This window comes from Equus asinus, chromosome 3 (assembly GCF_041296235.1).
Source record: "Equus asinus isolate D_3611 breed Donkey chromosome 3, EquAss-T2T_v2, whole genome shotgun sequence".
Classification (NCBI taxonomy): domain Eukaryota; kingdom Metazoa; phylum Chordata; class Mammalia; order Perissodactyla; family Equidae; genus Equus; species Equus asinus.
This window is the reverse complement of record NC_091792.1, coordinates 140,942,416-140,970,045: the sequence shown is the minus strand read 5'-3', so window position 1 is coordinate 140,970,045 and position 27,630 is coordinate 140,942,416. Positions and strand designations below refer to the sequence as shown.

Here is a 27,630-nt window from a genome sequence, read left to right as displayed (position 1 = left end):
ACTGTCTTTCATATAGGAAGATGATGCTACTGACTCACAGTCACACTCTCTTGGCCAGTCCCCCTTGTGATGCATTTCTGAGATTGCTGGACGGGGTAAGAGATGTAGAATGTGGCTGAGGAGCAGTTTTTCTGTGTGAAATTTACTGGCCAGTACAGATCATTTACCTTCTCTTCTTGGACCATTAGCACCATATTCTAACTGAGCCATTGAGAGTAGATTTAATATAATAGTTAAATAAAAATAATTTAAGTGCAATTCCAAACACAATTCACCACATGTAATGAAATTATTTTTCCTTGTGTTATGGTAGCTTATTTAAACTTTTAGATAAGTATTGATTCTTACTTTTCAGCTGCATGCTGAACTTCACAAAATGAAACCAATTTTTAAATTACCTTTTTTAGAGGCCAGTTGGAGAACAGAAAGAACTTCTCAATAAATGGAATGAAATGGGAACTGATGAACCAGGTATATGACCAACTTTTTTCAAAATGTAGTAGTGGGAAAAATATAGCCTTCTTAATTGTGAATTCAAAATAATATTAACAATTCTTTTGGAAAGATAGCAGGTTTCTCTCCCTACTAACTTACTATCGTCTGTTTTAGTTGTTTAAACTTCTACTTTCCAGTTTAAAAATTCCTAACTTTGGTCAATTTTTTACATTATTTTGAGAATATTTAAATCAATTATTCTTTTTTAAAGCATCATTTAAAAACATTTTTATTAAAGAGTAAATTAAATTATTCAGTGGATTTCTTAGACTCATAATTAAGGTAAATGTTTTTCAAGCTTTAATTACATTAGATGTTAAAGATAGGTTAAATTGTGAAGAGTTTTAAGACATCTAAAATGTTTTTAAGAATTTATTGTGGTTCATTTTAATGTTTAAAATTGAGTCAATCAATTTTATAAATATATAATGATGACAACAATATATCATTTACTATGATAAATAGATGTATATAATTGTATAGGTAGACATGTACATAATCCCTCACCACTCTTCCTTAAAAAAAACTATAGGGGACTGGGCAAGAGGTAAGTGCTATAATAAAGGAAGCAGTGTGTTATAGAAGTTCAAAAACGGTTCAGTACAACTGGAGGAATTCACTAAATTTACATTGTTTGTATTCTTTGTGCTTTGAGAATTCTCATATAGAACTTTTACGTTATATTGACATTATTTTTTCACTTCAGTTATAAATTATTACAAATTTATGAAAAGGAGACTCAATTTCTTCTAGAGTGTCTCATCTAAGCTGTCAAAGAGAGGGGCTGTCTTTTCATTTTTGTGTTTCCAATACTTAATGTCTGACAGATAATCGATACTCTGCAAATGTTTGGATTAATCTAGCTGCACAGCAATGTATGAAAGAATCAGTAACATTTATTATTAGTAAGCCTTTATATAATAACTGAAATTTTGTTTTAACTTATCTTATTAATTCTAGATTTAAGCCTTTTCAGACCTGTTTATGCCCCTAAGGATTTTCTTGAGGTAGGTTCTATTAGATAAATGTATGTATATTGATGAGGGAAAAGTGTGAAAGAAATGACAATATAAGAGTATCTCCAGGCAGAGGGATCACCATGTAAAAAGCCCCAGAGCCACTGAAGCAGTGGAGCGACATGATCAGATTTGTGTTTGGAAATTGCTTTTGGAAAATATTCTGGAGTATGGAAAGATTAGAGGCAGTAAATCAATTAGGAAGATTTTGATTAAAAAATAGTGACTATAAATCATGTAGCCTGCTGCCTACCACATAGAGGTAGTCAGTGTATCTTTTCCTTTTTTATTTCCCTCCCTGTTCTAGTAGTCCAGGCAAGACTTGATAAAGATCTGAACTAAGAAAACAGCATTGGAAATGGAAAGAATTCAACAGATTTGAAAGAGATTTTAAGTAGGATTTGGGAACTGATTAGTATGGGGAGTATGAGAAAAAGAAAAGATAAAGATGACCTTTAGGTGTCTAAATTGGGCAGTTGGGTAGAGGTAACTTGCCCTTGAGATAGGGAATACCAGAGGAGGAACAGGTCCATTAGTGAAGATGATGAGCTTAGTTAAGTTGGAGAGGTGTATCGAGCATTCAAGTGGAGCTCTTCAGTAGGCAGTTAGAACTCACTCGTTATTTTAATTCACCTATCTTTGAGTCCACGCTTTTTCTTGTACCTTACATGTAATCCATCAGCAAATCCTGTCAGCTTTACCTTCAAAAAATATCCAGAATCCATCCACTTCTTATCACCACCACTCCTACCTCCCTGGTCCAAGTTACCATCTCGAGTGGACTATTTCAGTAGCCTCCTAACTGGTCTTCCTGCTTCTACCCTCACCCACCTGGAATCTGTTAGTGCACTTTCCAGAGGAAGCCTTTTAAGTACAATTCTGAATGAGCCATTCTTCTAGTAACCAGTAGCTTCCCATCTCATTCTACTTAAAAACCAGTCATGAGAGTGGCCTAAAATACCCTATTTGATATATACCCATTACCTCTCGAGTTCATTTCCTGTTACTTTTCCTCCTGATTTGTTCTACTCCATCTACTTTAACCTCCTTGCCTTCCCCTGGCTTCCTCCCATCTGAGGGCCCTTGCTCCTTGTTTTCTCTGCCTGCAGTGCTTTTTCCCCAGATACTTGTCTGCAGGTTCCCTCACTCCTTAAGTCTTTGCTTAAATGTCGCCTTCTCAACAAAGTGTTTCCTGGTACCCTGCCTGGAAAGCTCTTTTCTCCATAGCATTTATTGTTATAGAATATACTATTTTTCTATTTTGCTAATAGCCTGCCTTCTCCTATTAGGTGGAAGCTCCACAAGGGCAGGAGCTTCTCATTCTGTTTTGTTCACTGCTGCAACAATTATACAGAGTCAGATAATTGAAAAGACTCACAAGACTTCACAGGATACACCCACATAAGGCTTTCTTTCAGCAAAAGAAAGAAAGCACATGCAAATACAAAGAGACCCAAACTTCTAGGCATAGCTCCCAGGGCCCTTCCTCAGTTGCACAGGATGCACTTTGTCTTTGCTTATGAACCACCAAGATACAAGTAAGATACTTTGGTCTTGGGAGTCAAGGCACAAGTTTTCTGAGAGGCCTTTTGTACCCCCACTGGTAAATCAAGTGCAAACCAGCAGTCTGTACATTTTTAATGCCTATATTACCTATATTAATTGAGGCATATTACACTGTATTTTATTATATGAGTTAACCATAATTTAAAGTAATTCCCTCTAACAAGATGTTTAAGTCGTGTTATATTTTCCTGTTATAAACGGTACTTCATTAATGTTCTTTCTGTACTACCTTTGCAAACACCTTTAGTTATTTCCATAATCATCCTCATAGAAACGAGATTCCTAGATTAAAGGATATGCAGATATCTAATACTTTTCATCTGCTTAATTTTGAAAGTATATAAATGGGTCTTTCTTATTAGCTTAGCTTCTGAAATTTCTTTTTTTCCTTTTGGGTTTGGTTTAGAGGCTATATTCTACAATGTTATTCCACCATCTTTCTGAAAACCTTACCAATATCTGTTTTTAAAAGGGTTAGAGTTGATTCTGAAATTTTCCCTGGTAAATATTACAATCAAGCAATTTTAATTTTTCTGTTACCTTCCCTGATAAAATATCATAATCTAACAATTTTTATTTTTCCTTACCATCAAAAAGTTTTCTTTTGAGCCAACCCTGATGGCCTAATAGTTAAAGTTCAACACTCTTACCACTTTGGTGGCCTAGGTTCATTTCCTGGTCATGGAACCACACTACTCATCTGTCAGTAGCCATGCTGTGGTGGTGGCTCACATAAGGAGAACTAGAAGGATTTACAACTGGGATATATAATCATGTACTAGGGCTTTGGGGAATTAAAAAAAAGAGAGAGAAAGGAAGATTGGCAACAGATGTTAGATCAGGGCAGTCTTTCCCTGCAAAAGGAAAAGAGCCAGCCCTGATGGCCTAGTGGTTAAAGTTTGGTGTGTTCCACTTTGGCAGCCCGGTTTCAGTTCCCAGGCACGGAACCACACCACTCGTCTGTCAGCAGCCACGCTGTGGCAGCAGCTCACATAGAAGAACTAGAAGGACCTACAACTAGAATATATAACTATATACTAGAAAAAAAAGTTTTCTTTCTAACTAAATTCTTAATATTTTAGAGTTGTATATGGTAGATCATCATTTGGAATATTAAACCATCCTAATTAAAAGCGTGTTTATGGTATTTTAACATTTCAATGCAATTTTATAGTATTTTAGAATGTAATTAAAGTATATGCATAACCCCAAATAGTTTTTAATTTTGTGGTGATATGCTGATATCACTGCCAATTTTGTAACTGTAAGCATCCTATAAAGAAACTAACCAAAAAATTTTTTGGATTTGTTTTTTAAGGTATTAATTAATCTTCGCAACCCAAATTATGAAAATGGTGATTCTCTTAGTTTTAGGACTCATTTGGGTTTAATCCAAGTTCCTCTGAAAGTAAAAGACATCCCTGAATTGGTAAGTATAAACATTTAAAAATAGATTAACAGGGGCTGGCCCCTTGGCTGAGTGGTTAAGTTCACACGCTCCGCTGCAGGCGGCCCAGTGTTTCCTTGGTTCGAATCCTGGGCGCCAACATGGCACTGGTCATCAAACCACGCTGAGGCAGCGTCCCACATGCCACAACTAGAAGGACCCACAGCAAAGAATATACAACTATGTACTGGGGGGCTTTGGGGAGAAAAAGGAAAAAATAAAATCTTAAAAAATAAAAAATAAAAAATAAAAATAAAAATAGATTAACATACTTTAGAAATGAGCCATTAGAAAAATATTTTACTGCAGCATATATCTAAAGCAACAGGACAACTTGCTCATTAAATAAAAGAATAAGATGAAGAGTTTCTTCTTTATTGTAAAGAGGTTATATAGAGAGTGAATTGCTTTGCTAGTAGAACTAAAGATAAGCTTGTCTTGACCTATAAATGCTTTTGCTTATTCCTCATTTTAGTGAACAATGTAGATTTATAAGACAGCTCCTTGGGATACAGGTGCCTGATGTATGGCTATAAAACTGATTAAAACAAATTGTGCATTTTATATAAATTTTTTTGAGAATGTACATTTTATTTAATTTTTTGGATGATTAAATTAAATAAATTTAATCATGTAACACGATGAGGCACTGAGAGAGGTAAGGGAAAGAAAGGATGAGTTAGAGACTATCTTTGCTCTGGAGACTGTCACATTTTGGTGTGGAAGTTATTATTATTTTTTTAATTTTATTGAGGTCACATTATATAAATTTCAAGTGTACATCATTATATTTCAACTTCTGTAGACTGCATCGTGTTCACCACCAAAAGTCTAGTTACCATCCATCACCATACATATGTGTCCCTTTACCCCTTTCGTCCTCCACCCATCCCTTTCCCCTCTGGTAATCACCAATCTGTTCTCCATATCTGTGTGTTTGTTTATCTTCCTCGTATGAGTGAAGTCATGTGGTAAATGTCTTTCTCCATCTGACTTATTTCACTTAGCATAATTAATATCCAAAATTTTTAAAGAACTCATATAATTCAGTAACAAAAAACAAACACCCGATCAGAAAATGCACAGAGGATCTGAACAGACATTTTTCAAAGAAGGTATTCAGATGGCCAATAGGCACATGAAAAGATAAGCAACATCACTAATTATTAGGGAAATGCAAATCAAAACTACAATGAGATATCACCTCACACCTATCAGAATGGCTATTATTAAAAAGATGAGAAATACAAGTATTGGAGAGGATGTGGAGAAAAAGGAACCCTTATACACTGCTGGTGGGAATGTAAAACTGGTGCCGCCATTATGGAAAAGAGTATGGAGATTTCTCAAAACATTAAAAGTAGAACTACCAGATGATGCAACTATTCTAATTTGGATATTTATCCAAAGAACATGAAAACACTAATTCAAAAAGATATATGCACTCCTCTATTCATTGCAGCATTATTCACAAGCCAAGACTTGGAAGCAACTTAAGTACCTTTGATGGATGAATGAACAGAGAAGATGTGGTATACGTATATACAATGAAATACTTTTCAGCCATAGAAAAAGACAAAATCATCCCATTTGCAACAACATAGATTGACCAGGAAGTTAGTTCTAAAATAGAGTAATTGTAGAAAAGTGGAGAGATTTCCTGATGACGGAGTTAAGAAATTATCACTCCTTTTTCTTTTGTTAGTTATCCCCAAACAGTAAGGAACACAGAAATGTAAATGCTGTCTTTGGTAAAACTAGGAAACGACTTGTAACTCTAAGCTTTAATGTACTAAGATAGAGAACTGATGAGACAATAATAAGTGACTTAACCTTGAAAGAAGAAGGTCAAGCCTAAATGCTTCTAGAAGATAGGAGGTACGATGAAAAAATGTGCCAGTAGTCAATTTATTATCTTTCAGCTCCAAGTCTACCTTTTTTTGTTCTGCTTTATTATATTGGAGTTGTATCTGGTAAACATTTCTCTTTTGCCAACTGGCTTGATGTTAGGATTTGTCAGTAGAGGGTTCTGGAGGGACACTGCAAGAACACAGCAGGAGAAAGGGAGAGAAGGGGACTTCCCTTCCTGTCCCACGTGTAAGAGCCAGCAGATCAGCATGCAGGAGGCCCTGCAACACTCGCCTTGGCAACCTTCAGCCAACTAGCTCTAGCCTATACCCTCTGGCATGTTTCTTTACCACTTCTGGTCTGCACATTCCTGTGGCAGCTCTCCGGAGAGGTCTGAATCTCAGTCTTGAGGGCAGGGAGGATCCTTTCCTGAGTTCTTCGTTCCTTCTTGATCATATTCTCCTTCAGACTAGAAGACATAGGCTGCATTTGCTAATTCTGTTTTTCCATGTCCACATTTCTGATATGGGTTCTAGTTCCTGACTGGACACTGCCTGATATAAGAGGCAAGATGATTTTCTCCAGAGAACTTTGGAAAGGTCCACGAATTGGAGACACCACATGTTATAGAAGAGGGCTGAAAATGGAGATTGTCTGCAAGTCTGTATCAGGAGGGGTTAGACCCCAGACTCCTACCACCCTGCTTATTCAGGTGATTCCTCCTCCCCCATGGGAGACCAGAGGCATATCACTAAAGAAGCAGAGTCAGAAAGGATATGAACTCAGACACCTCAGATGTAGAGCAGGACAGGAATGAGGCACTGTACTGAAAACAGAGGGATTACGTGAATGTTGACTGAATGGTGGGACTAGTACCCTCATCCACTACCACCACCACTATGCCTGCACAGTTCTCTCCTCTCCCACCATCCACTAACTCTAAAAGGCCAGAGAAAAGACAAACAGAGATTTGGAGAATCCTTAACCAGGAAAAAAAAAAAAAGCTGGCTGGCTATAATATTGCTTCACAGTGAGCCCACCACACTCTATGCCCAATCTTTGCAAGACAGAGCTTTCAGTAGGTTGTTTATTGCCTCGTTCCTGAATATGACTGACAGCCTAGGATCTCCAGATATTTGAAATCTTCTAATTTGAAAGGCAGAGACCAAAACTAAAACAAACAAATAAAAATTAAAGATGAAGAAATAGCCAATTTAGGAAATGAGTACTTATCATGACCACTAATAGTTGTTTCAGCTTCAAATTTACATTCATACTCGATATGAATACATACATTCACACGATACAGTAGGCTATAACCTGGCACCAGGTTTACTTAGATTTGTAGAATGATACAAAGCTGAAAACATAGCATATCAGTATAATAGGTAGATCTTCATTGAGAGTCCTCACAGCCAACCAGATGCTACTTCCCAGCCCCCACAAGGAATGCGTGAAATTGGAAGTGACAAGTTGACATAGGCACAACACAGGGAAGTTTCATACCTAATAGGAACCATTTCTTGTAATGCACGTGAGCATAGCTTCCAAGTCCTCTCGAGAGATGCCACACCAGGCAGCTAAGGCCTGTGTTTTCCAGTAGATTTTTATAGTCCACTCACAGTCTTCCATTTTAGATATTATTTACCAGCCAAGGGTCATTTCTTTTCAGTAAATAACATTGCTTAGTAATATAGCTGGGATTCCTCTCCGCATTTTGTGTGCAGATGTGTGATCCAGTATATTTTCAGGGCAACAGTGCTGGGAAAAGGTAAACCCAAGGTCATCTTTACATGGACAAAAAGATTGGTCTGTTAGCTATTTCTTCCCAATAGAAGACTTAAAGAAACTATTAATATTCTCAGAGAAAAGATACTGCTCTTGAAACAAGAACAGAATTTCATTAAGACAACAAAACAAAATATTAGAGAATGAAAAAGACCTTTTAGGGATCAAAAATATTGTATGCAAAAAAAAAAAAAAGATCAGTAGAAGGATTGAAAACAAAGCTGTGATGAAATCTCTATCAGAAGACAGAGCAAAAGCAGAAAGCCAAGCTATGAAAACTAAGAGGGATAAGATTTTTCTCATTAGAGGAGCAATCCAGGAGGGCTAACTTCTGATCAAGAGGAGTTCCAGAAAGAGAAAACAGAGGTAAGGGAATTATTAAAATGTCCTCAAAGTGAACGACAGGAATCTCCAGTATGAAAAGGTTCACCCAGTACCCAATACTGTGAATGAAAGAAGACCCATACCATGGTACCTGAAAAGGAGAACACGCTAAAAACTTCTTAGAGAAGAAAAACTGAGTACATAGGAAGTTTCAGATATCAGAGTGGCATCTGACTTCTCAGCAGCAAAACTGGAAGTAAGAAGATTTTGAAGTAATGCCTTTAAAAATTCGAATTGATTTCAAGCCTAGAATTCTATATGTAACCAATGGTCGATCAAATGTGAAGTTGGAATAGATATTTTCAGATGTATGTGATCTAAAATATTTACTCGTATTCAAGGAGCCATTGGTAGAAGTGATCCAAAACAAGGTCATAAACAAAAAGAGCGAAATAGAGGACCCAGGAAACAGGGTTCCAACCTAAGAGAAGAAGAGTTTCCAGAATGACAGTGAAGAGCAGTTCCAGGACAAAGCCCGTGCAGTAGGACTAAGCACAACCATCCAGACTGGAGAAAGAGGTTGGAGGGTTCCAGGATGAACGCCTAAAACACCAAAAGATGATTTGATCATCAAAAGATGATTTGACAGGTTTGACCACATGTGAAATTGTATTGAGGTGAGTCTTTTCAGAGTTGTTAAAGGGTGTAGGAAGAGGTACATGATTAGAGAAAATTGTGAAAAATGGTTTAATTGTGAACTGCATGAAGAAGAGTATAAGAAAGGAAATATATTTATAATATACCATGTGGCTCAGCAGTGAGTAATATTTAAATAGTCCTAATAATGCAAACTCTTAATATGGATTTAATCAAGAATTGATATATAATTATATTGAATGATGGAGGGAGGAAAAGAGAATATACATGAGCTGAAATCCTCATTTACCATAAAAAAATCAATAGATATCCGAAACTGGTGAGTTAAAAATAGCAATATATACTTTTTACTTGAAATACGGAGATAAATACCGGAAAAAAAGCTGAAAGTAGTTGTCCCTGGATAGTGGGCTAAATATGATTGTGTCTGTGTGTCTGTGTGTTGGGGAGGTGCATATAAGATAGAGAATTGCTATTTTGTTGTTGTTTTAAGTTTTTTAGCTGATTTGACTTCTTAAACTATTTGCTGCATGTACAGACAGTACAGCTTGATGGTTAGGTGATTAGATTCTGAAGGCAACTAACCTAGGTTTAAATTTTTGCTCTGCCACTACTAGCTGTGTGACCTTGGTCAAGTTTTCTTGACCTTGAGCTTCAGTTTTCTCATTTGTAAAATAGAGATAATATTATCTCATAGATAAGTTAAGATATAAGTTATGGGTTGAATTGTGTCCCCCCAAAAGATATGTTGAAGTCCTAACCTCCAGTCCTTGTGAATGTGACCTTATTTGGAAATAGAGTCTTCGCAAATGCAATCGAGTTAAGATGATGTCTTACTGGAGTAGGGTGGGCCCTAAATCCAATACAGCTGGTGTCCTTATAAGAGGAGGAGAAGAGATCCAGAAGAGAGACACACAAGGAGAATGTCCTATAACAACGGAGGCAGTGATTGGAGTGATGCACCTATAAGCCAAGGCACTCCCAGAAGCAAAGAGAAAGTCATGGAACAGTTCTTCTCTAGAGGCTTCAGGGAGAACGTGGCCCTATTAACACCTTGATTCTGGACTTCTAGCCTCCAGGATTGTGAAAATAAATTTCTGTTGCTTAGAGCCAACCAGTTAGTGGTACTTTTTTTTTATGGCACCCCTAGGAAACTAATATATATAAAGTATATATATGGTACTTGAAACATAGTAAGCAGTACATAACTATTAACCATTACTACTACAACTTTGATGAAAAAATGATTTTTAAAAAGTTATTTTTTAACAGTCCTAGCAGTTTGTACAAAGTGCTTTGAGTGTACAGAAGTGGAAGTGGCCAATTCTTCTCTTGGAAGTGGTGGGAAGTCTTCTCAGAGGTACTGCCATTTGAATTAGTGTGAAAGAGTTTACTAGGTAAAGAAGCAGGGAGAGGATAATGTGCTTCAGCATGTGTGTGTGGGACTAATTATGTCTTCTGTCTGAGCGGGGACCTGGAGCTGATGTGGACTCATTCTTAGCTGTTGGAGAATCAAAAGCCAGTGGCTAATTTTCAAGAAATTGTGCTATGCCCACTAAGAGTGTGGTTAGTCCCTCTCTTCCTGAGGTCATTAAGGATAGTTGTCTTTGCCTTCCCTAAGTCGTGTGGCCTGGAGATTTAATGATTCTGACTCCAGGAGGCATGGGTTATCTGTGACCCCAGTCTGTCTGTGTAAGTATTGAACTTGCAGAGCAGTGAAATAGAAAATGTATGTTTGGAGTTCTGTTTATGCTCCTAACATGTCTTAGCATAAGTGTAATTCTCAGTTGTGATTACAGAACCTAATATTGAAATGTTTATTTTACTTAAGTCCTCTCTGCAGTACGATTAAATTTATTTTAAAAATTGATAGGTTATCATTAATTTTAATGATTTCAACAAAGAAAGAATGTTTAAATAAGTAGAAGACAATGGTTGAAAATGGAAGAATAACATTTTTTACCTCTTTAGTCATTAAAAATTGGTAACATAAGGTGCAGTGCTTTTTTAAAGTATAGATAAAAATCAAGTTTGGTTAAAAATTGAAATATGACATCAGTTATTTAAAATCAATACACGGGCCTGGCCCCATGCTGAGTGGTTAAGTTCGTGTGCTCCACTGCAACAGCCCAGTGTTTTGTCGGTTCGAATCCTGGGCGCGGACATGGCACCGCTCATCAAGCCATGCTTAGGCCGTATCCCACATGCCACAAGTGGAAGGACGTACAACTAAGAATATACAACTATGTAGTGGAGTGCTTTGAGGAGAAAAAGGAAAAAAATACAATCTTTAAAAGAAAAAAATAAAATGAAATCAATACAAAAATGAAATGTGTGTACATGTTAAGCTGAATAACTGTCTTGTGAGGGACATTAATAAATCACTAACAAATAATAATGGATAATTAGGAAGGATTAAAACTAATTCCATTTTTTAAAGGAGAAGATAGTTTGGTTTTAGCAATTAGAATAGGAACAAAACACTGAGGGAAATATTAATAGAAATATTTAATTACTCAGGGAATAGAAATAATGTGAATGCTATGGGGTTGTTATATATCTAAAAGTAACAGACAAACATGATTACTTTCCATAGACATTGCTAGATGAGAGGAAGTCTGGAGAAGAGATCTAATTTGCTCTTATTTTAACAGAGCACTTGATAGTCTAATTTTACTTAAAAATTAAGTTGTTTTGGATATTTGTGGTGTTTAGTTGATTAAGAGCTGAGTGAAGTGCAGTAACCTAGAAAGCACAGATACAGAATTATATTGGCAATTTTAGAAGATAAAATTGATCATTGCTGTGTATACTGTGTGTGTGCTTCAGGAAAGATTTGAATATTAATAGTTCTTTATGCAAAAGGATAATTATCATTCCTTACTTTACTAATTAGTCTATTACTTAAAAAGGGAAATTCAAGAACTATTTTTAAAAGCAAGGTTTTTTTTTAAACGATGGCATCATTCATTGGTTAGAAGACAAAGTAAAAACTTTTGTTAAGTAGGAAAAATTAGGGGAAAGAAAAATAATCCTAAAGGTGCTACATTTGGGGAAATATTGTGTGCTTAAATTTCTTTTCCCGTTATATATACTAATTTTTCTTAAAAGATTTTATTTTTTCTATTCATGTTTATTTCACATGAAAATAATAAATATTACACAGAAATACTTGTAGTAAAAGAATCATAGTTGTTCTGCACCTTAATTTTGGATTAATGCATTACCAGTTAAAGATTCAATAACATCTGTTTCTTTTTTAGATAGTTAAATGAAGCAAAGACTCATTTTACATTGTGATTTTTATTTAAGCTGATATTAGGTGAAGGTGATTTTTTTAAAAATATGTAGCAAAGCCTGAGATACATATGTTAATTCTATGTGTGTTATTTTTCAGAAAGAATTCTTTGTAGAACTTGGCTTAACTACAGGACAACTGGGTATAGATGATTCTACACAAGTGCCTCCCGGTTAGTATTTCTCCCATGTAGTATATAATTAATAATAAATGAGAGTGAGTTTCAGGTTTATCTTGTCATTTCTAAATTAATCTAGTAACTTTTTTTTGTATCTGAAAACTAAGCGTGCTTTTTTGCATCTCCTTGGTTACTATTAATTAATGAATAAAATCCTGTATGTTGTAATTATCAGAGTACAACTAGATTTTGTCTTCTTCTTTGAAGGTCTTTAACATAATTTTGAAAAGTCGTTAGACATACGTAAGTCATTTTGTTGACAAGATCTTCATTGGTAGCACTTAGATTTCCCTTTACTGGCCATCACTATCTATTTTTATTATTTTTCATATCACCAAGTCAAGCAAACACTGACATTCTATTCCAAATAAAACTTAGGCTTTAAAATTAGTGCCTTTTAAATCTTAATCATCGAGAAAATTTCCCTAACTTTTCTCTTTTTGTGCATAAATACAATGTGCTTTTCATAAAAGAGCAGATTGGGATTTAGGTATAATAAAAAGGGAGTAAAAATTGACTTAAAACATAGGAGGTCTATATTGTAGTGGAAATAATACCAGACAGGAGCCAGGGAACTGTTCTATCTTTCCTCTGCCATGGCTAGCTGTGTGACTTTGACAAATCACTTTACGTCTCTGGATTTTTTCTTCCTCTATAAAATAAGAAGTTGGCTATTTATTACTATTATTATTATTATTATTGTGATAGTAATACTTCTACTTCCCATCATACAAGAAAATTAAAACCATAATGCAATACCACTGTATACCACTAGAATGACCAAAACAAGGAGGATGGAATACACCAAGCACTAGGAAGCATGCAGACCAACCTCTACTCTCATACATTGTTGGTGGATGTGTAAACTGGTATTACCACTTTTGAAAATTCTTTGGCAGTTAATCTACTAAAGCTGAACTTATGCAAATCCTAGGATGGAGAAATTGTTAATAGTAGTAATAATAATAATAGTAAACCGTTTTTGAGCATAGATTGTGTTCCATATATATTACCTCATGTTAACCTTTCAGCAACTCTAGAAGGTATATTTTTACCATTTTTTAAACTTTATTAAATTTTAAAAGGCATTTGGAAAGTGTATATTTCCTAAGGGAATAGCTCCATTTTTATGAATTGGACACACAACTATTAAAATACCACCCAGATCAATAAGCTGAAGCCCCTTCTTTCAGTCTTTATCCCCCATGTCAAAGATAACCACTATTCTGATTTCTAACAGCCTAGATTAGTTTTGCCAATTCTTGAACTTCATATGAATGGAAGAATGCAGTATATACTCTTTGAGTTTGACTTCCTTTGTTTTTTTTGGTAAGCAGGATTCACCCTGAGCTAACATTCATTGCCAGTCTTCCTCTTTTATTTTTCGCTTGAGGAAGATTAGCCCTGAGCTAAGATCTGTGCCCGTCTTCCTCTATTTTGTATGTGGGATGCCTCTATAGCATGACTAATGAGAAGAGTAGGTCTGCCCCTGGGATCTGAACCCGTGAGCCTGGGCCACCGAAGCAGAGTGTGAAACTTTAACCACTGAGCCGTGGGGCTGGCCCCTGATATTTGACTTCTTTTGTTCAACATTATGTTTATGAGACTTAGCTATGTCGTTTGTAGATTATTTTGTATGCATGTGTAGATTATTTTGTAGTTGTATGTATTTGTAGGTTATTTTTTTTGCATTACAGTGTTCCACCCTCCTAATATACCACTCATTTATTTATCTATTCTATTGTTGAAGGGTATTTGGAAAGTTTCAAGTTTGAGGCTATTAAAACTAAAGCTGCTATGAACATTCTAGTATGTACTTTTTGGTGAACATATATATATACCCTTTTGTGGGGTATACACTCAGGAAAGCAATTTCTCTGTCCTAGGATTTGCATAAGTCCGGCTTTAGTAGATTAACTGCCAAAGAATTTTCAAAAGTGGTAATACCAGTTTACACATCCACCAACAATGTATGAGAGTAGAGGTTGGTCTGCATGCTTGCTAATGCTTGGTGTATTCCATCTTCTTTGTTTTAGTCATTCTAGTGGTATACAGTGGTATTGTATTATGGTTTTAATTTTCTTGTATGGTGGGAAGTAGTAGTATTACCACCATTTTAAAGCTGAAGAAGTGGAGATGTTAAGTAACTTGACCAAGGTCACAAAGCTAGTACATGGTAAACCAAGATTCAAAACTAAGCAGTCTGCCTCCAAAGTCTGCTGTACTGTGCTGTCTCCTCTCTCCCTCTTTGATACTCTTTTCTCATTTTATAAGACAGTATCAGATAGCTTATAGAAAGATATTGCTGTGGTTTGAATGTTTGTATCCCCCTAAAATTCATATGCTGAAGTCCTAATCCCCAAGGTGATAGTATTAGGAAGTGGGGCCTTTGGAACGTGATTAGGTCATAAGGATGGAGCCCTCTTGAATGAGGTTAGTGTCTTTATAAAAGAGGCCCAACAGAGCTCCTTAGCCCTTCCACCACGTGAGGACACAGTGAAAAGTCGGCAGTCTGCAACCTGGGAGAGGACTGTCTGCAGAACCCAACCACACTAGCACGCTGATCTTGACTTCTAACTTCCGGAAGCATGAGAAATAAATTTCAGTTTATAAGCTACCCAGTCTGTGAGTATTTTGTTATAGCAGCCTGAATGGACTAAGACAGATATCTTATCTTATACTTCTATTCATGGCCAGTGTTAGCCATATATAACAAAAGGAAAAGGAAATAGTAACACACCCTTGAATGATATTTATGTTTTTCACTTTCGAAATAATCCTTAAGAATTATTTGAAATTATTTTAAACCTTATAGTAGCTATGCTTTAGAAAAACTAATTTTTTTCTTAATCTAGAGTATAGTTCTTTCTTCTTTGATTTACACATAATACGGTAAATGTGTGAGACCCTGCAAAGGGCCAGGGACTAGCAAATACATAGATATGACATAATCTTTGGTCTTAGGGAAGATATAGTAGAAAGCAATGTAACCACACTCAATGGGTGTGTACAGAGTACAGATCCAAAAAACACAACCAAGGCTGAAGTAGGTGAAGAAAAAGGTTTATTGCTTGCACAAGCAATCAAGAACACCAGGGGAAGAAGCTCCCAAGGCAGTGTCATGGTCCCCCCTACCTCCCTGTTAAATGCCAGTGGAGACTTTATACTCTGGAGTGTAGAGGATACGTTAAATCTGTGTAACAACTGGGCCTAATCACGATGCATGCACAGGCCATTACGTAATAAGTTCAAGGCATCGTTACATGATGAGTTCACTGTAACATGCCATTACATAATAAGGTCAAGGTATCATTGCATAACAGGTTCAAAGCAACATGCTATTATGTAACAGGTCCATGGTAACTTTTGGACACTTAAGAGCTGGAACAGTTTGGTGGGGGGGTCGAGGGGGAGTCCTGCTGCAACCATGTAAGTTTCACTGTAGGATGGCAACATTTGCAAAAACAGGACATCAGCTTCTTTAAACAGCACATTTAGTTTTCTCCTTGTCTGAAAAACATTTGACAGACTATGTTTAGTTATGGATCAGATTTTCAGTAACCGTTTCCTTTCCTGGTTTCTGATCACAGTAAGATTCAGATAAGGATCATTGTGGTGTTTGCTATTATATACAAGGGGCAGTTGGAGCAGAGGAAAGAATGCATAAGTCTGCTTGAAGGAGGTTGATAATCTCTTTAGTTAAGGTAGTTATTCTTGCTCTCTCTATTTCTCAAAGCAGTAAAAGATTGGGATAAATTGGTGTTCATGCAATAAGACTGTTTTTAGTGGTATACTACTTGAATTTTTGCTTGACTTGAGAATCGCTGGTCAACAGTGTTACTTGGAAAGAAGAATGGAATCATATATAACTACTTTTGCCTAGAATTCACTGTTATTTTTATTCTTTTAGTCTATGTCTATGGCTGTGGTTAAATTGGTAATGTAATACTTAATGTTTGAAAATGTTGCTAATTCTTGTGTTTGGCTAGAGGCAAGTTTTATGTTTAGGATCAAGTTTTAAGTGTGACTTAAAGGAACTGTACCCTTCTTACTCGTCTTTAAAAACCTGTTGCCTATGTTTTATCAATACTGTTATTCAATGATTATATTTCAAGTACATTCCTCACTTACTAACTTAGCTTTTATATGAAAGTCAGAAGAAAAATCCTTACCTTTATATGATATAAGAAATTTTTATATATTAAAGTATATGGGGAAGCCATTCTGGTTTAAACTTGATTTGGCCTAAAATTTATGTGAACAAAAGAAGCCTGACTTATGTCCTATCAAACATACGTTGTACATCTGCTTTAATTATTGTCTTAAAGAATGTACTCTTTGAAAATAAGAATTGATGCCTCTCTTCTTGTGACACCAGATAAATGTCCCTTCCCATGACACCAGGGTCATGTTGACCTGCTGCATACGTGCTACTCTGTGACAAAACTTCTTGAACGCTTGCAAGAACATAACCCCTGTCATGCTTGATGTGTCTCTGTGTTTGGAAATGGTAGATAACTGTGCTGAAAAACACTCTTCTCTGGAGCGCTTTCTTCCTTTGCAAAGGCTGTGGCTATTGTCCTCAGTTTGGCTAACTCTCTCTCCTTTTGCGATAGAATGGTTATTGACTATTTGCGTTGACAGTAATATTGAATATTTAAGGATAATATAAAAGATTAGGCATATTCATTATTCCTACAAACTCTTGAATATGCATTTCTTTTAAATACATACATGCGCACACACACACATACTTACTATGGAAACCATTTATGAGACCCATGCTAAAAGGGTGAGCAGAATCAGCATTCTTTCATAAGGCTTTATGATAAAGGGGGACTTATATATTTGATATTATTGTCTGAATATACATAATAATGAATCTTATTAGATGGGGCTTCTGCTAAATAGACATTTTCTACAGCTTGTTATTTCTAAAAGAAAAAAGCATCTTCAGTTAATATAGCATTTCCGGAGTGTGTTCCATGAAGCATTCATCAGACGCCCTGTGAGAAAGAGGATCTTGTCAAATAAGGTTGAGGAAAGGCTGTGCCATACCTTTGTAAGATATACTGTGTATGTTTCTATCTTAAAGACTATGAGAAGTCCTACGTAAACTTTTAGCTCAGCATCTCCTAAACTTATTTTATCACAGAGCCTTTTTCCAAGCAAGATCTATTAATTTAGATGCATCTATTAACATAGTGGTCCTCAGAGCATTCTTTGAGAAACACAGAGTATAGATTAGAAATGGTTCTGAATTCTTTGGGCTTCTTATTCTTTTACTAAAAAATAGCGCTTAGGACGCAAAACCTGTTGTATGTTAATTATACGTCAATTAAGAAGAAAAGAAAGCAGGGGTTGGCCCAGTGCTGCAGGAGTTAAGTTCGCATGTTCTGCTTCGGTGGCCCAGGGTTCACCTGTTTGGATCCTGGGTGCGAACCTACGCACTGCTTAGCAAGCCATGCTGTGGCAGGCGTCCCACATATGAAGTGGAGGAAGATGGGCATGTATGGAGGGTTGGCAAAACGTGGAGGATTGGCAGCAGGGCCAATCTTCCTCCAAAAAAAAAAAGAAAGAAAAGAAAGCAAAGTCAATGTATTTCACATAATAGAGTAGGTAAATTTTGTAAAGAAGTCTTTTTTTTTTAAAGATTTAGTTTTTTTCCTTTTTCTCCCCAAAGCCCCCCCAGTACATAGTTGTATGTTCTTAGTTGTGGGTCCTTCTAGTTGTGGCATGTGGGACGCCCCCTTAGCGTAGTTTGATGAGCAGTGCCATGTCCACACCCAGGACTTGAACCTACGAAACACTGGGCCGCCTGCAGTGGAGCACGCGAGCTTAACCACTGGGCCACAAGGCCAGCCCCAGAAATCTATTTATTTTTATCTCATACTACTTTCAGTGATAAAGCACTAGTATCATCCAGTACTATCATCCACTTTTATAAGAGAAAATAATTGGCTGAGACTTTTGATTCTTTGGTTACTAAGTCGCAGCAATCATAGCTAATTAAAATGAAACTAGTATTGTTATTTTATATGCAGTCTTTGAAATAAACTTATTTAAATACTTGAGCGATAGAAAATGATTGTATGTTAGTAGGGACCCCAAACGCTTTACTTGGTCATTGTATAATCTGCTCAGCTAATTACTTCAGAGCTATTAGGAATAGAATAAACTAAAAGAATAGGACACTGTAATTCAAATATTCAGGTATGTAAAACCAGCTTTATGGGTAGTCTTTTAAATCTAAAAAGATTATCTAACACTGAAAATATTAACAAATGGAAAATAAAAATACAGTACCATTTTATATTTAGCTGGGCTAAACCTGGACATCACAGAACAAGATTTCTAGAAAACTGTGTTAAAATCTTAGCCCAGGACGGGTCTCCCTCTCCCTCTGTGCCCAGATATCACCACCAACAGGCCACTGAGTCTGGATAAGAACTCCAAAGAGACTGACCGTGAGCATTCTGCTCAGAAGAGAATCAAGTGCCAAGATGGCCGCCAGGTTGCTAGGGGACCCAGGTTCTAATTACCCAGAGAGTCACATGCAACTTCATGACCTTTAACACATAGTTATCCCATTCTTTAGAAAAACTTAACTAATCACTGTTGTAGAATCTAACAAATCCAGTTTGCACCTCTTCCTTTCTCACATGGTAGGGAGCAAGAGGAGAAAAGGAAACTGAGAAATTGATTTTCTCTGGGATGGGGAGAGGAGCTAAAAGTTGTCTGCCTCGTGGTTTCATAACCTTTTTTTGTTTGTTTTGCTCTAATTTTTTTTATTGAAGTCATAATAGTTTATAACATTGTGAAATTTCAGTTGTGCGTTATTATTTGTCAGTCACTGTATAAATGTGCCCCTTCACCCCTTGTGCCCACCCCTCAACCCTCTTCCCCCGGTAATCACTAAACTGTTCTCTTTGTCCGTGTGTTTCTTTATCTTTCACATATGAGTGAAATTATATGGTGTTTATCTTTCTCTGGCTTATTTCGCTTAACATAATACCTTCAAGGTCCATCCATGTTGTTGTGAATGGGACAATTTTGTCTTTTTTTTATGGCTGAGTAGTATTCCATTGTATATGTATACCACAACTTCTTTATCCAATCATCAGTCAGTGGGCACTTGGGTTGCTTCCACATGTTGGCTATTGTGAATAATGCTGCAATGAACATAGGGGTACATAAGTCTCTTTGAATTGTTGATTTGAAGTTCTTTGGATAAATACCCAGTAGTGGGATAGTAGATCAAATGGTATTTCTATTTTTGATTTTTTGAGAAATCTTCATACTCTTTCCATAGTGGCTGCACCAGTTTGCATTCCCACCAACAGTGTATGAGGGTTTTCTTTTCTCCATATCCTCTTCAACATTTGTTATTTTTTTTGTCTTGGTGATTATAGCCAGTCTAACGGGTATAAAGTGATATCTCAATGTAGTTTTGATTTGCATTTCCCTGATGATTAGTGACATTGAACATCTTTTCATGTGCCTGTTGGCCATCTGTATATCTTCTTTGGAGAAATGTCTATTCATATCCTCTTCCCATTTTTTGAATCAGGTTGGGTTTTCTTGTTGTTGGGTTGTGTGAGTTCTGTATATATTTTGGAGATTAAACCCTTGTAAATGTGATTTGCAAGTATTTTCTCCCAGTTGCTAGGTTGTCTTTTTGTTTTCTTCCTGCTTTCCTTTGCCTTACAGAAGCTCTGTAGTCTGATGAAGTCCTATTTGTTTATTTTTTCTTTTGTTTCTCTTGCCCGAGTTTGGTATCCGTTGTAATTTCTCCTCTTTCATTTCTAATTTTATTTATTTTACCCTTCTCTCTTTTTTTTCTTAGTGAGTCTGGCTAAGGACTTGTCACTTTTGTTTATCTTCTCAAAGAACCAGCTCTTTAGTTTCATTGATCTTTTGACCTTTATATACTGCCCCTCGTTGTCTCTCTTTACCTGTCTTGTGTTGAGGTCTACTTTGTCTGATATAAGTATGGCAACACCTGCTTTCTTTGGTTTGCCATTAGCTTGGAGTATCGTCTTCCATCCCTTCACTCTGAGCCTGTGTTTGTCTTTAGAGCTGAGATATGTTTCCTGGAGCCAGCATATTGTTTGGTCTTTTGTTTTTCAATCCATCCAGCCACTCTGTGTCTTTGATTGGAGAATTCAGTCCATTTATATTTAGAGTGATTATTGATATATGAAGGCTTAATTCTGCCATTTTATCACTTGTTTTCTGGTTGTTCTTTATTTCCCCGTGTATTTCGGTAGGCCAATTCAGTTTGGTGGTTCTCTATGATGGTTTTCTCAGTTCTCTCTTTATTTATCATTTGTGTCTCTGTTCTGATTTTTTGTTTAGTGATTACCATCAGGTTTGTATAAAAGACCTCATTGTGGGTGGCCCAGTAGTGTAGCTGTTGAGTTCATGCACTCCACTTTGGCAGCCTGGGAGTCACTGTCTTGGATCCCAGGCACAGACCTACACACTGCTTATCAAACCATGCTGTGGTAGGCGTCCTACATATAAAGTGGAGGGAGATGGGCATAGATGTTAGCTCAGGGCCAGTCTTCCTGGGCAAAAATAGGAGTATTGGCGGTGGATGTTAGATCAGGGCTAATCTTCCTCAAAAAAAAGAAAAGATCTCATAAATGAGATAGTCCATTTTCTAATAGTCTCTTATTTCTTTAGTCTGAGCAGGTTCCATCCTTTTCCTCTTCCCCATCTAAGTTATTGTTGTCACAACTTATTCCATTTTGTTGTGAGTTTGTGGTTAAAATGAAGTGATTATAGTTATTTTTGATGTTTTCCTTCCCTTTATCTTTAATGTTATAATTGTTTGCTAATCTGTTCTAATAGAGAGCTGCAATTTCCTGATTTTGTCTGCCTATTTCTCTCCTTGCTCAAGGCTTTGTAAACCCTTTCTTTTCTTTTCTTTTTTTTCAGGTATGAGAGCCTTCGTGATCATTTCTTCTGAGAGGGTCTCATGGTGATAACTCCCTCAGCTTTTGTTTGTCTGGGAAAATTTTTATTTCTCCATCATATCTGAGGGATATTTTTGCTGGATGTGGTATTCTTGGCTGAAAGTTTTTGTCTTTCAGAATTTTGAATATATCATTGCATTCTCTCCTAGTCTGTCAGAGATTCTACTGAGAAATCCACTGAAAGCCTGATAGGCGTTTCTTTTTTAAGATTTTATTTTTTCCTTTTTCTCCCCAAAGCCCCCCGGTACATAGTTGTGTATTCTTCGTTGTGGGTTCTTCTAGTTGTGGCATGTGGGACGCTGCCTCAGCGTGGTCTGATGAGCAGTGCCATGTCTGCGCCCAGGATTCGAACTAACGAAACACTGGGCCACCTGCTGCGGAGTGCGCGAACTTAACCACTCAGCCACGGGGCCAGCCCCCTGATAGGCGTTTCTTTGTAGGTTATTTTCTTCTGCTTGCTGCCCTTAATATTTTTTCTTTGTCATTGACTTTTGCCAGTTTTACTATTGTGCCTTGGAGAAGGTGTTTTTACATTGATGTAGTTAGGAGTTATATTAGCTTCTTTTACTTGTAGTTCCAGCTCCTTCCCCAGGTTCAAGAAGTTCTCAGCTATTATTTCTTTGAGCAAGCTATCTGCTCCTTTCCCCCTCTCTTCTCCCTTTGGAATACCTATAATCCTTATGTTGCATTTCCTAATCAAGTTGGATATTTCTCAGAGAATTTGTTCATTTCTTTCTAGTCTTAGAACTCTCTCCCCCTCTCTCTGAAGCATTTCTATATTTCTGTCCTCTAAATTGCTAATTCTGTCCTCCATAATATCAGCTCTCTTATTTAAAGACTCCAGATTTTTATTTATCTCATTCATTGTGTTTTTCATCTGCAACATTTCTGATTGGTTTTTCTTTATAGTTTCAATGTCTTTTGTGAAGAATTCCCTGTGTTCATTGATTTTATTCCTGATTTTACTGAACTGTCTTTCTGAGTTTTTTGTTACTCGAGTTTTTTCATGATAGCTGTTTTGACTTCTCTGTCATTTAGATTGTAAATTTCTGTGTCTTCAGGATTGATTTCTGGGTGCTTATCATTTTCCTTTGGTCTGGAGTATTAATATACCTCTTCATACTATTTGATGGACTGGATTTGTGCCTTCTCTTAGTGGTAGTATCTAGTCGCAGATTCCACCTGCCACCACTGGGTGGGGGGCAGGAGTTGTGTATTCTGAGCCCACCGCAATCCCTGGCAGCTGTGCCTGTCCTTGGGAAGCTGTGCTTACAGAGCCCATCTACGTTTGCCTCCTTGCTGCTGCTGCTTTACAAATGCTCTGTATAGGTGCTGTGGCAGAGCTCCTTTGCTCTAGCAGACTGGCCAAGCTGGTGCACCAAGCAGGGGAAGGGGTGCTTTCTTTTGTGTGTATGATCCTGGGTGTGCTTGCTGTCTGCCGTGGGCTGCTCAGTTTGGTGAATACACCCCTGTGATTGCTTAGCTTGCTTGGCCTAGAGCTTTCCCACAGGCTGGAGGCAACTCGGAGAGCAAAGGCGTTCCCGCAGAGGACTACTCCCTCACCCTTCTCTCTCAGAGCTGCATGCAGTCCCATGCCCTAGGTCACTGCCATTGGGGGAAACAGATGAGATCCCCTTACCTCCTTGCATGGCCTCCTGGAGGGTCCTGCACCTCCACCTTGAGACATAGGGCTGCATGGGTCTCTCAGACATCTGTTGTGTTGTGTGAATGTCCTCTGTTGGTTTATGAGTGTCCTTTTCATTGCATCTTAGTGGGGAGAGTCTAAGGAAAGAACTCACTCTGCCATGAGGCTGACATCACTCTCTAGCAGTTTTTTATTTTAATATGATCTAGTTTATGAGTCTTTTCATTATGATTGGTACTTTAAAAACAAATCTTTGCTTCTCCCATATAATCTTTTTAAATGGCATTTGTATAGTGGGATTTTACCTATATAGTATTAAGGCTTTTATTAGATATGCTTTAATGGCAGATTAATCTGGAAGTAGGGCTTTGCAAATAAAGCTGTCAACAAGTTTTGGGTGTTTTTTTTTTAAGGAAAAAAGCAAAGATGAATGGACAGAAACATTTTTGTGTTGTAAGAAGGTATTCTGTTTTAACACAGGAAAACTGGTTTAAGAGGTTTTTTTTCTTCTAATTAAATGTACTTAAATTCTTTTTAATTTCTACAAGCTTTAAACAATTTAGAAAAAAAGATGTTTTTGCATATAAAGATAAATATTCTTATAGTTTTCTATGGAGCCATTCAGATTGAAAAATAATTAAAGGCATCAATACCAGAAAAAATATACCTAATATTGTTCTAAATGTGGCTGATCATATTTATGTCTAATAATTTTATTTTATCATTTTTAGAACTTTTTGAAAATGAGCATGTACGAATTGGGCAAAAAGGTAAGCTTTTGATTATATTTATTATGATTTATTTTGATTATATTTATTATAATTTCTGAAAATGAGACAGTCCTAAGTAAATGTCTGCATCATGTACCTGCAACTGAAGTTAATCTCTGAAAAGCTAAAAACCTGAAAAGCAGTAATATTTAACTATGTGGACAATATAATGGAAATCTTTAGCAAAAGGGGAAATGCATCATTTTGGCTTTATCAATAAATGTGAGGTAAAGTAGTACACAGATGGTCCACAGAAAAGGAAATAAATGCAGACACACATTCCTCAAGGATGTTAACTTAATCCATTCAGCAGTAGAATTTCATTTTAAAATGAAAGAGGCAGGTTCTCTCTTTGATGCACCCACACACTCCTCATTAGTGTTAATGGGAGTGTGCTCCTGCATCAGGAGAAAATATAACTGTCACACTTCCCAAAGACTATTCACAATGGTAAGACTTAATAACCGAAGCAGCTCTTAGTGTTCTGGGGAATACTTTTTCCCCATCTTTTGAAGATTCTTTTCCTTGTTTTATAAGTCCTGTTTATCTTTGAAACATGAAGTGCAGATGAGTCTCTGTGTTAGAATGAAGCTTCTATGGCAATTATATTATCCTATTCTAAACTCCTGAGTTCAGTTTTTTCAAAATCATATTTGTTTAAAAGACCTCATTGTATGATTGCACATTTTCACTAAACACAATTGGAAATTAAAGAATATGTTTCATGTCTTTTATTTGATATGATCCCTTTCTTTCTTTTGGTCTTGTCATTTTCATTTAGTACAAGATTTTTTTCCCTCTTAAAAAGAAAATATAAGAAAACAGGACTGTTAGATGAATATCAGCAGTTGTATAGCATGTCTTTTTTTCTTTTTGTTTGTTTGTTTGTTTGAGGGGGGACTTTATTTCCAGACTTAATAGCTGCCATTTTCATTGAAGAAAATAAAAATAAAAATGAAAGCAGAAAGATAATGTATTAATTTTGTGAACTTGGCTGCTTATAAATAATATTTGGCCTTCTTAAATGGTTATCAGATCTTTTTAATTTTACTTCTTTAAAAAAATCCCTCTTTTCTGTTGATTTTGGCAGATAGCTAAGAAATCATCTAACAGGATGGATATCTTACATCCTATATAATACTTAGCCATAATACTTCAAGTTCCGTACTACTTCCAAATACTGCAACATTCATGACGTAGTAGAATATGTATAAGAAATTTAGGGTTTCTGTTGATATGACTTTACGTGATCATGGAATCCAAAAATTAATATATATATGGATCACTAGTTTCAGATCCATGGAGCTATAGTTAGAGCAAAGTGATCTCAAGGCACCTACATTAAAAACTTTTACCAAGTAAGGTAGGAGGTGGAGGAGCTTAAGGTTTGAAACTTATAGGGTGATAAATAGGGCCACATCAAAATTCAGAGAGTAAAAGGCGGTTGTCAAGACATGATGTAACTATGTTAGATATAAAGATGAAATGTTAGCTTCCCAAAAGATTTTAATTAAAGATTTCAGTATTATTTCTTCCGTTATGAGTTTTCTAATGAGATTTTAATATACTTTTGACAGTTCTAGCAGAACAAGATAGTGCTGCTGCTCAACAGTATATCAGACAAGGAAGTCCCACAGCACTGAGAGCTGAATTGTGGGCTCTCATTTTGAATATTTCGAGTCAACCTGAGGTAAGTGGAAAAAAGGATGGGCCAAATTTGAGCTATTGATATTTATTTTTCAAAGACCAGTTATTCAAAATAGAAATACTTTTGTTTCTTAGTCTAATATTTATCCCCACATTGACACATCATAATTACCCAAAGTCTAATGTGCAGCTTAGGTATCATCTTGGTGTTGTACATTCTGTGGGTTTGGACAAATGTATAATGACAGGTATCTATTGTTACAGTGTCATACAGATTATTTTCACTGCCCTAAAAATCCTCTGTGCTCTACCTATTCATCTCTTTCCCATCCCCCCACCACCCTGGCAATGACTGATCTTTTTACTCTCTCCATAGTTTTGCCTTTTCCGGAATGTCATATAGTTGGAATCATAGAGTATGTAGCATTTCAGATTGGCTTCTCTCACTTAGTAGTATTCATTTAAGGTTCCTCCATGTCTTTTCATGGCTTGTCAGCTCATTTCTTTTTAGGACTGAATAATATTCCATTGTCTGGATGTACCACGGTTTATCCATTCACCTACTGAAGGACATCTTGGTTGCTTTCCAGTTTTGGCAGTTATGGATAAAGCTGCTGTAAACATCTGCATGTAGGTTTTTGTGTGGACATTAGTTTTCAGCTCCTTTGGGTAAATACCAAGGAGCGCAGTTAATGGATCGTATGCTAAGAGAATGTTTAGTTTTGTAAGAAAGCACCAAACTGTCTTCCAAAGTGGTTGTACCATTTTATACTTCCTCCAGCAATGTGTGAGAGTACCTGTTGTTCCACATTCTGGCCAGCATTTGGCGAAGTCAGTGTTCCAGATTTTGGTCATTCTAATAGATGTGTAGTGGTATCTCATTGGTGTTTTAATTTGCATTTCCCTGATGATGTATGATGTGGAGTATCTTTTCACCTGCTTATTTGCCATCTGTATATCTTCTTTGGTGAGGAGCCTGTTAAAGTCTTTGACCTATTTCTTTTTTTTTGCTTTTTAAAGATTTCATTTTTCCTTTTTCTCCCAAAGCCCTCCAGTACATAGTTGTGTATTTTTAGTTGTGGGTCCTTCTAGTTGTGGCATGTGGGATGCCACCTCAGCGTGGCTTGATGAGCAGTGCCATGTCCACGCCCAGGATTCAAACTGGTAAAACCCTGGGCCCGCGAAGCAGAGCGTGCAAACTTAACCACTCAGCCACGGAGCTGGCCCCTGGCCTATTTCTTAATTGAGTTGTTTGTCTTCTTATTGTTGAATTTTAAGAGTTCTTTGAAATTTTTTTCCACATCTAAAATTTTTTTTATTACATTAACATTGATTTATAACATTAAATAAATTATGGGTATGCATTGTTATATTTTGGTTTCTGGGTAGATACATCATGTTCACCATCCAAAGACCAATTACAATCCACCACCACACACATGTGCCTACTCACTCTTTTCACCTTCTTCCCTCCCCACTTCCCCTCTGATAACCATCAGTCCAATCTCTGCCTCTATGCATTTGTTTATTGTTGTTTTTATCTTCTGTTTATGAGTGAGATCATATCATATTTTGACTTTTTCCCTCTGACTTATTTTGCTTAGCATAATACCCTCAAGGTACATCCATGTTATTGATGGCAAGATTTCATCCTTTTTTATGACTGAGTAGTATTCTGTTATGTATATGTACCACATCTTTATCCATTCCTCCCTTGATGGCCATCTAGGTTGCTTCTAAGTCTAAGCTATTGTGAATAATGCTGCAATGAACCTAGGGGAGCATACATCTTTATGCATTTGTGTTTTCATGTTCTTTGGATAAATACCCAGCAGTGGAATAACTGGATTGTATGGCAGTTCTATTCTTAATTTTTTGAGGAATCTCCATACTTTTTTGCATAGAGGCTGCACTAGTTTGCACTACCACCAGCATCGTATGAGAGTTCCCTTTTCTCCACATCCTCTCTA

At 36.6% G+C, this 27,630-nt stretch overlaps 1 protein-coding gene across 5 annotated transcripts in view; it reads left to right on the top strand.

Moving 5' to 3' along the window:
- The window catches only part of TBC1D19 (TBC1 domain family member 19), a 147,826-nt gene that overhangs the window by 45,530 nt on the left and 74,666 nt on the right, over positions 1 to 27,630 (top strand). For 4 of the 5 annotated variants that reach the window (XM_044767663.2, XM_044767666.2, XM_044767665.2 and 1 more), the window contains 6 exons: positions 408 to 471; positions 1,456 to 1,502; positions 4,396 to 4,506; positions 12,539 to 12,611; positions 23,975 to 24,013; positions 25,591 to 25,703. In XM_044767663.2, the coding sequence (XP_044623598.1) occupies positions 408 to 471; positions 1,456 to 1,502; positions 4,396 to 4,506; positions 12,539 to 12,611; positions 23,975 to 24,013; positions 25,591 to 25,703 (447 nt within the window). The remainder of the gene's footprint in view (positions 1 to 407; positions 472 to 1,455; positions 1,503 to 4,395; positions 4,507 to 12,538; positions 12,612 to 23,974; positions 24,014 to 25,590; positions 25,704 to 27,630) is intronic. The other variant, XM_044767664.2, reaches the window with a different exon arrangement.